The following is an 18,433-nucleotide window of genomic DNA, read 5'->3' as shown; positions in this document are numbered from 1 at the left end:
CTTTTCTTTTTTCCCCCTTTGGGTGCCTTGACGGTAATTATGCAGCTCTCATGGAAATACCATATTTTGTATGCCAAAAAAAAGCTATCTTAAAAACTCAAGAAGGGATGACATTTTATGTTTTTACAAAAAGTCCGTTAAACTCACAATTCAACTGATAAAGCCCTATTTCAAACTGTTTATAGAAACACTGGTTTTTCATTCTTGCCTTTGGTCTTCTGTCCTTTCAGTATATGTAGGCTAGCTGGGCCTAGTTAAGTAGTAGGAACTATTGTGTTTATTTAAAAAAAAAAACACTATTTTTTTTCTGAATTTGTTTTTGGAGAGCCCATAGTTACAAAGGGCCGTATTTTAAATTCTTGTTAGCCTCTTAGGTAATGATCACTGACAACCACTACCTTGTGTTAAAGACGTAAATTATCCCAGATAATATATTCTTGTTTTCTTTGTCACAGACTAGGCTGTGCAGGATCTCATAGCTGATTTTTCTGGAGATGTTTCGTGGGAAAGCCAGACTCCTGAATTTTATAGACTTTCCTGGGCATTTTTAAAGGAAAGCAAAAACAGATTATGTATCCTTAGTTCATGGCTTAGTATTTTTCTGTACTCATCATCATTTCTCTCCCAGTGGTTTTATCAAGTATCTATGGGATAGGGAAATGTTGGTGAGCTGCAACCACAGGGTATTGTCTGCCAAGAATTAAAATAACTTTCAATAGCTACCCTCCAGGTGCTGTTTCCTGAGCTGATAAGAGTTATAGACCAGGATGTCTGGAGCAGGACCACCGCCGACCTGTAAGGTGCCTTTGTGCAAAACATTTTTTTACCACCAAAACATCAAGTCACATCATGTGGCAGCTATGGTTTCCCAGTGCTTCAATCTCTGTTTTCTTCTACAGCACACTTGCACATGCACAGAATAGTAACTGAAAGGACTTCATCCTTCAACCTAATTGCCTGCAATATGGCACTGGGATACTATTGCTCCCATAATTCCCTCTCCCCCCCCCCCCAGTGTCATGGTGCCTTTGTGCAAAGCACATCTCGTACACCTTTGTGTGGCCGTGGTCTAAAGTGCTCCAAGTTGGGTCAGGGTGGTTTAAAACTACAGATACAGCTAGGATCAGCATTATGCCTACTCCTTACTCGTATACAGAGGAATCCAGCAATATTGACATATCCCTGTAGAAAGCAGAATCACTTTGAAGATTGCTGCTTTGAATTGTGCTAGTCAAGTATGGGCTCCTTTTCAGCATCCGTCTTGACATAGCTTATCCAAAAAAAATAGGTTGGGGGGGGCGCAATACTAGCAGTCATGCATTCTTCTTATATTTGCTCCATCTGCATCTGCATGGAATGGCCACCTTCTACCTTCAACATTGATTTGTGGCATTAGGGAGGCCAGTTTGTATGTGAACAATGCAAGTGGTTTGTAAAACGGAGCTGATTGTCCAGCTTACTGTACAGTGCCGTATCTACTGAATAAAGGAGGTGTTCTCTTCTTTAAGGGCTCTGGCCATTTGTGTGGGGCTATCCATTACACCCAATTTTAGATTAGAAATCGAAGGGAGTTATGTTAGCCACCTGCAAGGGGTACATTTTAGCCAGGATTTCAACTCACCATGACCGGCCACTTCAAATGCCATCTTAAATCACTTAAACTGTGTAGTTGAAATACAACATTTATTTTCAGTGCAGTGGACACAGTGAGTGTGAGTGCGTAGGTCAAATGATCCTCATTGTGAGGGTTTGGATATCTTGCTCCATGTGCTGGTTCTCAAAGGTGTGTCTGAGCATAAAGCCACTGTCTCTTAATACTGCTTGCAGAATGGGCCAAGCTGAATCCCAGATTTTATGTCTTTTGAGACATTAAGAAAGATGATGATTCTTCATTTAATTGTTTAGTGTTGAGATAACACTCCTCTACAAGCTAAGAGATCAAAAAACACATAAATTTTATTAAACCTTATGAAGGTGGAATGTTATTTCTGCAAATCAAGAGTGGCATTGGTGTTTATTGACTACATAGGTTACCATGTACTATGAGGGGTCCTTGGTGCTCTCTGAGTTTGATTGTCTTCTTGCAGATGTTTCATTATCCAAACTAGGTAACATCATCACTGCTAGCACTGATGATGTTATCTAGTTTGGATAATAAAACATCTGCAAGAAGACAATCAAACTCAGAGAGCATCGAGGACCCCTCATTTCAACCTTAAACTACAAATATTCCCCTTTATTGGTACTATATACTATCACAAAAGTAGTATTGTACAAAAAATGATAACATAGTCTGTATTGTAACTGCAAATATTACATTCAGAGCTGTGTGTTACCAGAATGCTGGGGCTATTCTTTAAATGAGTAAATGTCCAGTGGTTTTTTAAATATATATTGAATTTTAGTTTTGTATATAATCACAACATGAAAGGAAAAAGTAGTGAAATATTTCCATGGCGAATGGATCAGCACCATTGCTGCACATCATGGGATACTTTAGAATTGAATATTATCCCTAATTTCTGCATCTGATCTGAATATTTAGAATAACTTTGAGAATGAGTCCCAATAGCGTTTGGCTGTAAAAATAAATGTAATTATTTGGAGAGGACGGAGCTGTAGAGGTACTTAGACTTTTCATTTTTGTTTTGCCTTTTGTTTCTGAAATATGTGGACCAAATATCCCCTTCCAGGATGAAAATAGAAAACCTTACAGTTTGGGAAAATGTTTTCTAAAATGGTGGGCATTATGACTTCTTTCCTCCTACCCAGCCTCTGAAAGGCACAGGCATATGTCTAGCGACACAGTGAAATCACTGGGAAAGGGGTATCCAAAACATTGCCCTCCTGTGTTGCTTTTGGGATGCCTTGTTTTTGTTTTTGCACCTCTTTAGAGAAAATCATATACGGACAGCATGAATGCCACAAAACTGGAAGTGGGAACTGTATGCAATACAACAATGCGCTTATGAGACCTGCCCGGCAAGTTAAGCCAAGGATCTTGAAGTTTATCAAACCAACGTAACTATTTTAGTTACTAGGTTGAAATGGAAGATGAGTCCATTTTCGTATATATTAGGCATTCAAAAATGCACTTGGATTCCTCATTCTTACTGTTAGCATTGTTATTTCTGAACCAAGACTTCATCTCATTTGTAAGGGGGGGGAACTCTATAAATATTGAGCTCTCTGAGACTGAAGCTCCTGTTATATTGTGCACTCCAGATCCAACAGACTTTTCAGAAGAGCCAGCACTTATCCAAAGTTCGCTATTTTGAAAGAAAGTCACTGAAGAAGTGTCTGTGATACAAATTTCACTGACATGTATCCACAGCTTATAATGTTAAAAGATTGAAACTGCTGGGAGATTCCATAGTAAAAAAGCACCATAGGATTTCTTATAGAAGGCGACAACCTTTTTGCTGCTTTTTCAGACATTTTTAGCAATGCAGCTGACTGAAAATGACAACCTATGTTAGCTCTCTCCTGGTGTACAGTAGGAATCAGAATCATGTTTCTTTTATTTCTAAAAAGTCTGAATGCATGGAATTGGATCCTTTGGGAAGATTAGACCCATAACATCACCAAATTCTACCTCTTAAAATGTGTTTCCCCCTAAGCACCGTTAACTGTGTTTCACAAATCTAATTGATTACCAGATGGAAGCAAGGGGAGGAAGGTACCATGTCTCTTCGCTGCAATTTGTGATGATCTTTGTGCAGCCAGGGTTGTTTGCAGGTTGTGGTCAAAAAAGTCAAGATAGCAGCCATGACGATGTAATCAGGGCTTTGTCTGCTTTTTATGTGTACAATGTATACAACGCATATGGCTAACCTTCAATCACTGTTAATAGCTGTCATCCTGTGATCATCCCTATCTGCAGCCCTCATATACCTCGTGTGGCTTCTTTCTCTGTATGTTAAAATATATGTGTTCATTTCATTAGCATTTGAAAACTGAAATTGGGCCCTTGGCTTAGTTAAGTAATGAACAGTATATAGCAGTTGGGCCTGAATCACAATATTTTCATTTCTCACCAATGATCTCAGCTGGGCATGCCGGGCGTAATCCCATTTTACCTTCACAGCCTCTTTGAACTCAAGGTCACACCATTTCCATATTTAAACTAGTGCTGCTATGAATGTTTACTTTATGCCATAAAGTAAACATTCATAGCAGCGTATCTTTGTCAAATAAGATTGAGTTCAGTGTAATTCATGCTTGAATGCTCTACTTTTTTTAACATTTTATTGAATTATAGAGTAAAATACAAAATACAAAGCAAATAGTAGGACACAATGGGGAGGAGAAAAGGAAAAGAAAGTGAGGGAAAGAGGGGAAAAAGAAAAAAAAAGACATTGATTTCCTCTGTTGCAGTGGAATAAAGCATTAATGTCGAGCAACAACTTTTTATTTTTTCACAAAAGTATAAATTGGCCATCTGTAACAACAAATCAAATCAATCTAATTGGTGAAACCCAAAATCAAAGTTTCATTTTTTCCCACTTCAAGCACAAAATCCAGAAGTGGTCTCCATGTAGAAACAAAAGTACTTGTATTCTTTTCTTTACTAAAAACAATCAATTTAACATCTCTGCCAGCTCCATCAACTTCTGTAGCCATTTGTCCATAGTGGGAATCAAAATGTCCTTCCATTTTTGAGCATACAGTAATCTCGCTGCCATCAACATATACAGGATCAAAGTTCCAATTTTTTTTTCCAAGTCTTTTTTCATTAGACCCAAAAGAAAAAATTCTGGTTTCATATTTATTTTTACTTTAAGGATTTCCTGTATCAAAATGTGAATCCTTCTCCAATATTTCTTTGCTTCATCAAAGTCCCTTCTTTACCTTTATATTTCCAGCATTCATTTGAAATACCTTTATACATTCTAGACCAGGGGTTGCCAACCTTTGTGGGTTGGCGGCCCGGTGGGAAAGGGAGGGGCAGGCACATTTATGCGCGCATGCACACACATGCAAATGTGGCTGCATGCGTGTGCGCGAGAATGGGGCCTTGAGCATGCGCGCTCCGCAAATGGGGCTGTTAGCACCTGCATGTGGCTCGGCTAGCACCGGTGAGAGACTCAGCAACGGTGAGAGGCGCTCGGCTAGCGCCGGTGCGAAGCTCAGTCAGTTAGCACTGGTGCAAGGGAGAGTGAGTGTGCGCACATGTGCTTATACACTGGCCAGTCACCCAGCCCAGTGGCCAAGAGGCCATGGCCCAGTAGTGGGCAGTGGCCCATAGGTTGAGGACCCCTGTTCTAGACAGCTTGTCTGGTGTTAAATACCAGTGATACTGTACATCAGCGGTTCTCAACCTATGGGTCGGGACCCCATTTGGGGTCGATTGGCCATTTCACGGCGGTTGCCAAGCAAGGCTGTCCGCCATTTTTTTTCCCCCTTTTCCGGCGGGTACCTTACCTCCCTTGAGCTGGGCCAGCTGGTGGTCGGCCTGCTCCATCTCTGCCGCTTGCCAGCTACGCCTCGGCCGGCGCAGGGGGCGGAACCACGCATGCGCGGCGCTCCTGGGCAGGGAAAGTCCTTGACTTACGACTGGTTGGGTAGTCCTCGATGTACGACTGGTTTAGTCCTCGACTTACGACCAGTTTAGTCCTCGACTTACGACCAGTTTAGTCCTCGACTTACGACCGGTTGGGGGTCGTGGCATTAAAAAGGTTGAGAACCACTGCTGTACATCATCTTATAGAAATTTTCTTTTAAATTGTAGTTCAATGTAAAGTTTAAACTTTTCATCCACATATTCTCCTATTGTTCCAGCATCACATTATAACCAAAGTTCTTTGCCCATTGTATCATACAATGTTTTTACCTGTTCACTTTCCAAATTTAATAGCATTTCATAAACCCTTAGAAATAATACGAATGCTCTACTTTCTGTCGATAGCGCTCAGTCTGATCATTAAACCAAGCTGCTTCTTAACATTTGACAGGCTTGTTTTTTTTTAATAGGGAGCAAAGGGAAGGGAGCCGGAATAGGTCCATTATTAAAACTGGGGAGAGAAGCTATTTTCACGACTTTCAACGACCGCTCCTTTTCAGACAGAAATGTAACCGTCCGGCGGGAAGCTCGGTTAGTTTGTTTGGGAAGAAAAATCGCGGCAGCTAGGACCCAGGGGAAGTCTGCTAGCAAGTACAGTACTGTACATGGGCGGCGTTTAGGCCCGGAGAAGCGAGCACAGCCTGGCGCGGCTTCTGCTGCGCTGCGGAGACGCGTTTGCTCCGGACGGCACTCGTGCAAGCAAGCGGACGTTACCCGGTAGGCAGTTGAAAAATCTTGGGGGCCGGGTGGGTTAAAGCCAAAGCGTCCGAGTCCCTGTGTTTGCAAGCAGGAGGTGGGCGAGGGGAGCGGGCGAGCCGCCTCTCTTGGCGGAGCTCTCGCCAAATTCTTAACTGCGCCCGGAGACGCGCAACCCCATCTGCGGGGGTCGGGGGTCGCACGCGGGTGGGGGGGGGGGACGGGGCAACGTTTCCACCTGTACAGCTGACCGAAGATCCTCACCTCCGATTCTCAGCACGGCACTCCCTGCCTTGATTTTTCGGAAACCGCACAGGATCCGCATTAAGGTATCGGTTAAGAGTTATTTCAGATACGTCGGAGTGCAATTGGCCGCGATGGTTGCGGACGGTGGGAGATCTCGAGCACAGCAAAGAATAGTTGCAGGAGGGATGCAGAGCCTCGTGCCATTTTCCTTTATAGTAGCCAGTTTTTATTCCACCCCCCCCCCCCTTTAATCCAGTGGAAGAGCATCGGACTGGATTGAAAACATTGGTCAAAAACAGCTATCGCAGCATTAGTGGAATTCGGCGGCGTGCGGGGAGCAGGCATGTTTGGAGTCTTATGTCTGTCATCGTAACCCACGTAGCCTGGGCTGGAACTCCCGCTCTTAGCCTCGGGTTCCTGGGAGCGCCCTTGGTCGATTAGCCCTTTTCTCTGTGAAAGTTCACAAGCCTTGGAGAAACAGCTGATGCTTGTTGTGGGGATGGCCTTGAGGAAAATGGCAAAGCACTGGGTCTGCGCGTTGCCCATAAACCCCCCCGTGCAAAATGTAGTCGTGACAACATAACATTCAAGTATCATTTAAATGCCCTCTGAAAGGACACAGTGAAATAAAGGAGGAGAAGCAAACCCCAGATAGGTACTCGGGAAGGCATACAGATGTCAGTCTTGTGAACAGAAGCAGAGATCTGTTTCTGACTCTTGAAAAGAGGATATTCAGGGAAAGCAGCAGAATCCTAATTGGGCAAGAAATTCAGGCAATGGGAAATCTAGCTCTTGAAGTCAGAGAAAAGTCAAAAGAGATGCAAAGAATTCTGGGACAGCACAACATAGATCAGTGGTGGCGAACCTATGGCACGTGTGCCAGAGGCGGCACTCAGAGCCCTCCTCTGTGGGCATGTGCGTCATCGCCCCAACCATGCCTCCCCCCGCAGCCCCCTCCTCCCCAGCAGCCCTCCTCAGAGGAGAGTCGCCCCTGAGCGTGGCCCGTGCGGGGCAGTGCAGCCAAGGAATGGCAGCCGGGCGGCGGGGCCAAGACTCCGCCCTCGTGCCCCGTCGCACACAGTTGATGCTGCAGGATGCGGGCGGAGGGCGTGGGCACCATGGCACTGCTGGACCGCCTGGGCAATCTGCGGTGGGCTGTGGAGGTGGTGGGTGGCCCTGCAGACAGGGCGGGGGCAGGGCTGTTTTTTGGGCACTCGGTCTCTAAAAGGTTCACCATCACTGATATAGATCATAAAACCACACCCAAATAAATTTATTAAGGATATTGCTTTCCTCTTCAATAACAGAAGCACTTTCTGCAGTTCCTAGAAGTCCTGTCCACCAGGCACTCGCCAAATATCTTGAGACCAAACCTCTCAAAAATAGAAGTAATCACAGTAGCTTGGCCTCTGTTGGGGATCATACACATAACATTATGTGTGATCAAGTCTGTGTCAACTCTTAGCATGAATAGAGCTCCATGATGATCTGTCCCTAACCAGGCCCTTCAAGTCTTTCAACAGGCACTCATAGCTGCTGGAACTGAATCCATCCACTTTGCTGCTGGTCATCCCCTTTTCCTTCTCTTTTCACCTTTCCAGCATTGGAACCGTTTCTACAGAACTAGGTCTTCTCACAAAGTGTCTGAAGTAGGATAATTTGAGCGTGGTCAATACATATAGAATACCTAAACTTGATGATGATACAAAAAATAACATCTAAAACAAATGTAAATAGCCACAGAGTTGAAACCCTTGCTATGCCCATGATGTGATTTTGGGGTGACTGGTCTGCTGCCTTATTTTTGTTGGCAGTTGCTGAGGGAATTTTTTTTTAAAATTATAGTTTATTATGTTTTTAGTTCTATAACTGTAAACTATCTGGACTCTTGGGAGATGGGTGGTATATAAATTATGTGTAATGAATAAATGAAATAAATATTCACATCTGCATTGCTGTTACAAGTCGAAGAGAACTTGTCATGTCAATGGGGTTAAAGTTCTATGTAATGTGTCCAAATTTGTTTCCTAATTTTTTCTTCTGTTTCTTTTATTGGTGTCTCCACAGTTTCTCACCCAGCAGGATGGTGATGTTACACAGCTATTGTGAGGGAAATGAATCCCTGGCACAAGCATGGACTCAAGAGGGATTGTCCCCCTGCTTCTACTTCACACTGGTCCCTGCAGTGCTACTCAGTGTCTGTCTTCTATTGGGTGCTCTACAGTATACCTGTTATGCTCAGTTCAGCCGCACCATGGAACCAAAGTACATCCCTCGGTCCCGCCTGTACTATACTCAAATTCTGGTCTCTCTATTCCTCACTCTGATGCCCTTCTGCACTTTCTTGTGGCAAGTGGTGGGCACCCAAGAACTTTATGGATATATGGTGCTGAATGTCTGCTTGTCTACCATTAGCTGGGCCACCTCAATTGGGCTGCTGCACCTGGAACGCACCAGGGTGATGGTGCAGGATCGGATCAGAGGCCATGGAGCAATCCTTCTACTCTACTGGGCTCTAGCTTTTTCTTCTGAGAATTTGGCCTTCATCTCATGGAGCAGCCCACTCTGGTGGTGGGAATTAAAAAACACTAACCAAAAGGTAGGATGGGTCAGTGATGAGGGAGATGATATGGTATAGGACAGGGGTGTCAAACTCGCAACGTCATGTGATGTGTCGCGACATATCACGACTTTTTTTCCATTGCCGGCAATGGGATGGGCAAGGTTTCGGCATGATGTATCCGGCCTGTGGACTGGCAGTTTAACACCCCTCATATAGGAAGATGATACAGTTTCTCTGGCAATAAGTAAAGCTAATTTCTGTGTATTGTGCAAGAGGATTTACAGCAGGTTCTAGTGCCAAAGAGTGTTGTTGGAAGCTGTTCATTTAGGAAAACTTGTTTTCTACTATTAATTTATAACTCAGCTTTATGTATTTCAGGCCTTTTCAATAAATCATGGCTCAAGTTGTAACTCAGTATATGAACCAGCCCATCTGAATCATAATTCATGTTAGTAAGCAGAAAATTAATTTCATGTGCAGCACTAAGTTATATTTAACAAATAACAGCACCTATTTTGAAAATAGAATAGAGGGTTTTTTAAAAATCAATAATGTGTGTTGCTTTCTTGAGCCTCATTTGATTCTTCCTAGATCTTGCCATATTTATAATAGGCAAGGCTTTGTAACTTTGAAGTTCGAATGAAGGCAGACAAATTAGAAATGATTTGCTACAGAAACATGTTGATTGAGACATGTTATCAGTAATACAAATGTTAACTTTGGTGTGGAGTGCATTTTAATTGTATTACAATTAATATGGGAGGGAAATAAGGTGTGTGTTTTTTCATCTAGTGGAGATTTTTGACTTGGCAGGCAATTGAAGGCATCCTATATCAGAGACAGACGTTTTCTTTTTTTAAGTTTGAGAATTATAAGAAATTATTTATAAGCTGAAATTGTATAGAAAATAAAGAAGGAGATGAGCTAGCATTGAATGAATTGGACTAGCACTGAATGAATCTGCCAGAAGTTGCCCCTGGTGCAAGCCATTGCATTGCTTATTTCTTTTTATCTCTCATGTTCTTCATGGCAGCATGTTTTTGCTGAATCATTGTTGCTGAATCATCATTGCTTAACAGTTTCACATGAGGGCAAGAGGGCAAACCACTTTCTCTTTAAATGTTGATAATAGGGGAAGAGACCTTATGCATAGTCCCTTACCAAGCAGGTCTAGCCACAAGCTAAAATTCCCATTTCTTTGTTCTGGCAAGAATATACAAGAGATGAAGACTTGCTTCCTTCTCTCCTCCCCTGTAGGAATACCATGAGACAAAAGGGCATCTCTCTGAAGATCAGTTTGCCTGACCCTAAAACTTGAAAAACAAGACAGAATGTAATTCCATCTGTAGTGCAGATGGTTTATTGGTTTATTAATGAGTTGCCTATCGCTTCCTTCCCATGTTTGTGACCCTTGTTCTTTATTGCACATCAGAATAAATTGTATTAGGTTTATACTATTTGGGTTCACAGTGTGGCACTTTATAGCAGGGGTGTCAAACTCGCAATTTCACGTGACATGTTGCGACGTATTGTGACTTTTTTGCCATTGCCAGCAACGAGGTGGGTGCAGTTTGACACCCCTGCTTTATAACATTTCTGTTATCAGAGATAATGGGAAGTTGGAGTTCAAAAACGTCTGGATGGTCACAGGATCTTCTAATTTGCATTTGTTACTAAGCTATCTATTTGAATTACAGTAATACTGCAGGTTAACCTCAGGTTTGTTTCTCTGAGTAGGCAGCTATGCCTCTCCACACTGCCAATTCATACAACCACCTTAAAAGTCGGAACTTGGGCCTAACTATTTCTGATGGGTCCCCACATAAATTTGCAAGTAGTCCTTCACTTACAAGAGTTCATTTAGTGACCGCTTGAAGTTACAACAGCACTGAAGAAGTAATTTACTGTATGATCCTTTTTCACACTCATGACTGTTGCAGCATTCCCAGGGTCACGTGATTTACATTATGATGGTTGAAAACTGGTTCATATTTATGACAGATGCACTGTCCCGGGGCCACAATTGAGCCCAAAATGTATATTGCTAAATGAGAAATTTGTTAAGTGAGTTTTGCCCCTATTTACAACTTTTCTTGCCACATTTGATAAGTGAATTTGTTAACAACTGCAGTGATTCACTTAACAAATGAGGCAAGAAAAGTTGTAAAATGGGGCAAAACTTAGCAATATAAATTTTGGGCTCAATTGTGATCCTAAGTCGAGGACTACCTGTATAAAGTGTGGCAGAGCAGAATAGCAACTGTTGGTTTCTTACCCCCTTGCATACTGTATGAAGTTAAAGTACAATGACCATATTTTCTTGGAAAAAAATAGAAAACAAACCTGAAAGGGGGCAAACCTGAAAGAAATTCATAAAGCTAAAAAAATTGTTTATGTTTATACCTTTGGTTTACAAAGGAAAATTCAAGAGTGACACCGAGGGAATAGATAATTAAATAAATCTAAAGGACAAAGGATGTGCGGGCGCTATAGGTTAAGAATGCCCCAGCTACAAGTGGCAGCCAAGGAGAAGTAGCAGTAGTAATATTTGGCTTGCGCAGATTGTCACTGGAGAGCAAACTGCCAGTGAGAGGGTCCCTGTCACAGCCTACATTTAAATGCTAGCCTCTCCTGGCCCTGATCCCTTCTCTTGCCTTGCCAGCTCAGTCACATGACTGAGCTTTCCTAGGGCTTCTGTGCTACAATTGCAGGCCTCGGACAGGAAGAGGCGTCAAGAGGCAACAGGAAGTACTTTCCCACAGGTAGTGAAATTGAGTGCTGGGGGGGGATCAGGATTACCACTAAATGATCCCTAAAGCTACTGGGAGGGACTACCTTTGGGATTTGCTACAAAAAATGTGGGGCCTTTTTGTAATTGATGCAATTCTCTCTATTCTTGGCTATAGTCGTAATAAACTAGTGTTTTCGGTGCTTTGACCATTGTTTTGGTGGACCAACCTTTGGCTGAGCGCTTTAGAGTTTATGTTTGGCCAGTGAAATGCCAGCTTCTCCTCCATTTGACTGTGGAATTGGGTGTTGGAGAAGAAGCACTGCCTGGTTTGTAGCCATTGGAGGGGTGGGGCAGGAAGAAGGGAAGCTCTTGCTGAAGAGTGCCACTGACCCAAATCCACTCTCCCAGATCCAATTCAGCCTGTGGTTCCTGCGTTATATCAGCACCTTCATCCTCTTCATTTTGGGGATCAAGGCCCCAGGACTGCCTCGAAAACCCTACATGCTTTTAATTAATGAAGATGAGCGTGATGTGGAAACCAGTCAGGTGAGTTTCTTTTCCTCTATCCAAGATAAATCTTGCTGTGGGTTTGTTTGCTAGGGCTTTGCTTTAGATTTGAAGAGAAGTGCTTCAGAGCTTGTGGGGCCCAAATGTAGTTCCCTTCACCAGCTCCTTAAAGTAGTTGTGATCAATGTAACAACAACAACAACAACAACAATAAAGCTGAAGGGACCTTGGAGGTCTTCTAGTCCAACCTCCTGCTCAGGCAGGAAACCCTATACCATTTCAGACAAATGGTTGTCCAGTCTCTTCTTAAAAACTTCCAGTGTTGGAGCATTCACAACTTCTGGAAGCAGGTTGTTCCACTGATTAATTGTTCTAACTGTCAGGAAATTTCTCCTTAGTTCTAGGTTGCTTCTCTCTTTGATTAGTTTTCATCCGTTGCTTCTTGTTCTGCCTTCAGGTGCTTTGGAGAATAGCTTGACTCCATCTTTTTTGTGGCAGCCCCTGAGATATTGGAACACTGCTATGATGTCATCCCTAGCCCTTCTCTTCATTAAACTAGACATACCCAATTCCAGCAATCTTTCCTTATATGTTTTAGCCTCCAGTCCTCTTATCATTTTTGTTGCTCTTCTCTGTACTCTTTCTATAGCAGGGGTCTTCAAACTTGGCCCTTTTATGATTTGTGGACTTCAGCTCCCAGAATTCCTCAGCCAGCGTGCCTGGCTGAGGAATTCTGGGAGTTGAAGTCCACAAGTCATAAAAGGGCCAAGTTTGAAGACCCCTGTTCTAGAGTCTCAACATCTTTTTTTACATTGTGGTGACCAAAACTGGATGCAGTATTCCAAGTGTGGCCTTACCAAGGCATTATAAAAATGGCATTAACACTTCATGTGATCTTGATTCTATCCCTCTGTTAATGCAGCCTAGCACTGTTTTGTGCTTAACACCTATACTGTTCATGTTCCTCTTTTATTCTCCCCACTATCTGCCAGCAATAGGTTGTGAGAGGAAGGTACTATTCTGAAGATGGCAATGAACTTGTCTTGCCAGTTCCCAACATCCTCTTCACTACATTGATGGGTTTTATTAGAGTTTAGTTCAATGCATCTCAAGGATTCCTATTCCTGGTTGCCAAATTGCTGATCTCAATTGGAGATAGAATTGGGATTAGAAACTTCATTTTGTTATAGAAAAAGAGCTTTTACTGGAAATTGAATGCTGACAACCTAGTAACTGAGCAGATGCTTGGTATACCAAAGGCCCCAAAATCAGTCCCTGGCCCCTTCAGCTAAAACTGATTCAAGCAATGAGGACTTCTGACTGAAACTCTGAAAAGCAAAAGAAAGCTTGAAGAAACTGGATTTTTCAGCTTTATCCCATTGTAGAAAGCTCAGGGGCTTTAAATTGGAATTTGTTACAATAAAAATCAATTTATCCCTTACTGAGAGCATACCATACCAGATACTAGAGCAGCTCTTGCTGAATTTCTCAGAATCATTCAGTTTTACAGGAGCCTCTACTATTGTAGTGTATCATAGATGCCCAGATTTTAAAGAGAAAGAATAATAAAGGAAAAGTGTAAAGTTGTTATGACGTGAACATACTATGAGGCTAATTCAATGGCTTTGAGTTAGACTGGTATCTACCATAATCTACCAGCAGCTCTTTTTACAAGCTATTCAGAAATTAGCCAGACTTAGTCAGAAAAGGCTGGGAATAATGCTTGCAGATGCTCAAGACTTTTTGTAGGAAGTATGAGTGCTAAGTTTGTAATACATATGTCTACCCAAAAAATGGCTATTTTTCTACAGAATTTGAAGTAGTGTGATATCTAAGTTTCATATCAATAAATGCACCCTTGAAAGAAGCCAAATCAGGGTTTGGTCTCTATCCCTTGAGGTGCTCATATATTTTGAAAGTATTTACTCCAACTCAGTTTACTCATCTGTGCTAGACTAGGAAAAATGGTTTAATGGTGCTAAGATATGATTGGGAAGAAGATGGATCATTCCTCTCTTCCACATATGCACACTATTTTAAAAGTAAGATCCCTCTATACGTTACAGACTAACAAGTTTTAATAAGCATGTTTTAATATGATAACGTGATATTATAAATGAAGGTGAATATATGTGTCCCAGGATAGTGTTGCAGGATCCAATCTGGTTCAGTCACCGGGACCAGAGGTTTAGTCTTTCGAGCTTTCAGGTTTGTGCTGGAGCCCATCTTCAGGCTAGAGAAAAGTTCCCTGAGGATGGGGGCTCAGGCATGAGTCCAAAAGCTCAGAAGACAAAAGTCCCGGTGACCTACTCAGATTGGATCCTGCAACGTGATATTAACACGATAAAACATGCTTTAAAAATAGATACATGTCTAGTTTTGTCCTATCATAATATTTGTAGAACGCATTGAAAGGTATTACGGGATTCCCTCTGAGAAGAAGAGTACATATATTGCTGTTATTTATTATTATTATTATTGATCATCGCACCATCAGCCAGATGTTCAGACTGGATTTGGCATTTTTGTCTACCTATCAAGTCCTTCCCAAGGACCTGGGATAGGCAGATGTGGATGTTTGATGGTATTACAGATATCATTGCAAGATGGAAGCAGTTCCTAATAAGGCCGCCTTTTGCAATTGACTAATGGCAAATTTGTCAATGCCAATGGTGTTCAAGTGGTGCTCCAGCTGTTTTGGGATTGCACCCAAGGTGCCTATTACTATTGGTACTACCTTTGCTTGCTTTTGCCACAGTCTTTCTATTTCTATTTGTAGGTCTTTGTATGTTGTTGTTGTTGTTGTTATTATTATTTGGATAAGAACTTTTAGACCTAGAAAAACCTTATTATAATATAGACCAGTGCTTAGAGATTGTGAAACTTGAAATCCAGCAGCAGTTCGCATTTCTTCTCCATTTTGTGGAGAAGAAATTTAATTTTGCTTCTTTTCATAGTGGTATTTAAAACAGAATGCCACAAACATTCCTGGTTCTAATATATTTTTAATATATAACTACTTATTTCTGCTTAAGGATAAAAAATATAAAATAACCCTAGAAGATGTGAATGATCTTCCGCAGAGTATTATATGGGTATTTCCTTGATTTGTACTTGGCTTGCACTTACATTTTAGTCCAGTCAACATTTTTTTTTATATCAAGGAACCTGAGTTATGACATCAATATAATTTATACAAATCAAATATGCAAATATTCTTACTTGCATAGTTTTATATGTAAAAATAATGCTCATTTTTTTAAAAATAAAAATTGTATTGTTTTCCCATAATACCAGCTACCTGCTCAACCACCAACAGTTGTTCCCTGTCACTGTTTCTATGAAACATGCATGTAGTACAGTGGTACCTCAGTACTCATCATTAATTGGTTCCACAATGAGTACCAAGAATGATAAATATCAAACAAATTTTTCCCATAAAGAATAATGTACTGAGTCATAAGGCAGTCAACACCGACAAGTTCTAGCATGTGCTAAATACCAAACAAACAATTAGTACCGGGACAAAATTTTTGTGGCACAATACATTGAGCACTAAAGTAGATGAATTTAAAAGCAGTTGAATATCAAGATACCACTGTATTACCGTATTGCTGCTTTATAGTTTACATAGAACAAGAATAATCATTATGTCCTCATTTAGTTTTCCAGGGCACCTAATGAATTACAGGTAGCATATTTTATATAGTTTTATATAAAAAAATATCCTAATTAGTTCTGGTGGACCCCCACTTAAGTATGAGCGAGCAGTGTGCTACAGCTGCCAGAAAAGCCAACACAGTCCTAGGCTACATCAACAGAGGGATAGCATGAAGGCCACGGGAAGTATAGTACTGCTCTATATTGCACTAGTGAAGCTACACTTGGAATACTGCATCCAGTTCTGCTCACCACGATACAAAAAAGATGCTGAGGCTGTAGAAAGAGTGCAGAGAAGAGCAACAAAGATGATAAGGGATTTAGAGGCTAAATTACATGATGGGTGGCTAAGGGAACTAGGTTTGTTTAGCATAACAAAGAAAAGATTTGGGGGAGACCTGAGAGTTGTCTTCAAATATCTGAAGAGCTGTCACAGGGAAGAGGGTTGATTTATTCTCCACCTGAGGACCTGAGGGCAGGACAAGACAGCAATGGGTGGACGTTCATCAGAGGGAAATTCAACCTGGAAAAAATGGAGGAATTTCCTGGTCGTGAGAACAATTAATCAGTGGAACAGCTTGCCTCCCGGAGTTGTGGGTGCTGCATCGTCTGAGGTTTTCAAGAAAAGATTGGACAACCATTTGTCTAGTATGGTATAAGGTCTCCTGCATTGGACAGTGGGTTGGACTAGAAGACCTCCAAGGTCCCTTTCAGCTCTATGATTCTGTGATTCCCAATGCCTAAAAGTACACTTTACAAACTTCAGTGAGATAGGTGTGCTGTATTTGTTGCAAAATTTGAAGATAAATGTGTTACGTCATTATGAATCGAGCAACTTTTGAAATACTTCAAGGCTTTTAATGGCTTAAAAAAATCTATTACTCATAGCTAATCTTTAAATATTTATATATTTAAAAATATAGTAGATGATATGTGGGTATTTACCATCAAATATCTATACATGTGGATACATGTACATGTGAATATACATCTGGTATACTAGTGATCAGATGTTCCCATGTCTCATTTGAAGAATAACTTGAGAAAGAGAAATTATTAGAGTCCCAGTACAGTGGAAACACAGAAAGCTGGTACACTAAAGTAGATCTAGTTCAGATACTGTAGACTAACTGGCAACAATTCACCAGGATTTCAGACCAGAGCCTGTTCTAACTCTTCTGGAGATACTAGATTTAGCTTGGGACCTTCTGCATAAAAGTGACCATTTCTACTGAGTTACAACCTTTCCCAGGATTAAGAAGGATTCTACACTATCCTGTCAGATCTGGAAATAGCCACAGTCCAAGCTATGTTTGGATATGACATCAAAGGAGGAACAGTCAGTCTGTGGCCACAAGGAAGCATGTGGAAAAGTTGTAGTGTAAGCCCTGTAATAATAGGGCTAACGTAGTTTTAAAATAACTCTATTAAAAGAAAAATCATCTCCAGAAACAATCAGAAAGCTAATCCCACTTATTTACATTATATACCACCCCCACTGCAGCCTTTGGATTCACATAAATTGCTTTGTATCTCCTGGCCTGCAAACAGTTGTCTACTTCTCCACTACACTATGATACACCCAGTGAAGAAGATTTCATGAACTTTAAGCTCACATGCCCTTCCACCAACTGGGAATAGACTTTGTTTTTGGAGACTGCTGGCTTATTGTATCTTTTGCAGTAGCAAATTGTTAAACATTAAGCTAAGGTTAGTTTCAAATAAGTTACTTTCAAAGCTTCATTTTTAAGTTGAACTATTCAAACTAGGAATTATTGCAACCACAATTCTGTGTCTGGGCCAGACGGTGAATTGTTGTTTGTGGTCTCCTTGGCTGCTTAGGAGGAAAAAAACAAAAAGAGGAGCCTCTGAACCCATGACTCGCTGTAACTCATTTCCTTCTTATATATATGTATTAGTTAGCTGGATTCATGAACATGGCTCTGGATGAAACCTTTGCCCTCTGGACTCTTTCTAATTATGTTTTTCTAGGTTGCTTTTCCCCCCTGAAATGAGATACCTGAAAAGTCATTGGATTCTTCGACCATTCCTAATTTCTTCTTTCCCTAGTATCATGTAAATTGGGGTCACAGTTCCCAGAATTCTATTCCAAATAACCAAGATTGCGGCCTAGGATTTTGAAAATGCAGTCTCAGCATTCTGGAGAGTATACCCGGATGGGAAATGCTATTTTATATGCTTTTTAATGAGCAAAATCTACGTTTTCTTTATTTGTTTATTTATTGAAATGTATATGCCGCCCATCTTACTATCTAAATCAGTGGTTCTCAACCTTTTTAATGCCGCGACCCCAACCGGTCGCAAGTCGAGGACTAAACCGGTCATAAGTCGAGGAGTAAACCGGTCGTAAGTCGAGGACTAAACCGGTCGTAAGTCGAGGACTACCCAACCAGTCGTAAGTTGAGGACTTTCCCTGCCCGGGAGCGCCGCGCATGCGTGGTTCCGC

At 41.5% G+C, this 18,433-nt stretch overlaps 1 protein-coding gene across 1 annotated transcript in view; it reads left to right on the top strand.

The window, feature by feature from the left end:
- Positions 1-8,581: 8,581 nt before the first annotated feature.
- Positions 8,582-18,433, top strand: part of ABCB6 (ATP binding cassette subfamily B member 6 (Langereis blood group)) — a gene marked incomplete at its 3' end in the record, with an annotated part of 29,782 nt that continues 19,930 nt past the window's right edge. The window contains exons 1-2 of the mRNA XM_015816703.1: positions 8,582-9,104; positions 12,208-12,345. Of these exons, the coding sequence (XP_015672189.1) occupies positions 8,589-9,104; positions 12,208-12,345 (654 nt within the window). The remainder of the gene's footprint in view (positions 9,105-12,207; positions 12,346-18,433) is intronic.

The sequence above is a fragment of the Protobothrops mucrosquamatus genome, unplaced genomic scaffold (genome assembly GCF_001527695.2).
Source record: "Protobothrops mucrosquamatus isolate PMUCROS unplaced genomic scaffold, P.Mucros_1.0 scaffold481, whole genome shotgun sequence".
In the NCBI taxonomy this organism is placed as follows: Eukaryota; Metazoa; Chordata; class Lepidosauria; order Squamata; family Viperidae; genus Protobothrops; species Protobothrops mucrosquamatus.
This window is presented reverse-complemented; position numbering and strand designations above follow the sequence as displayed.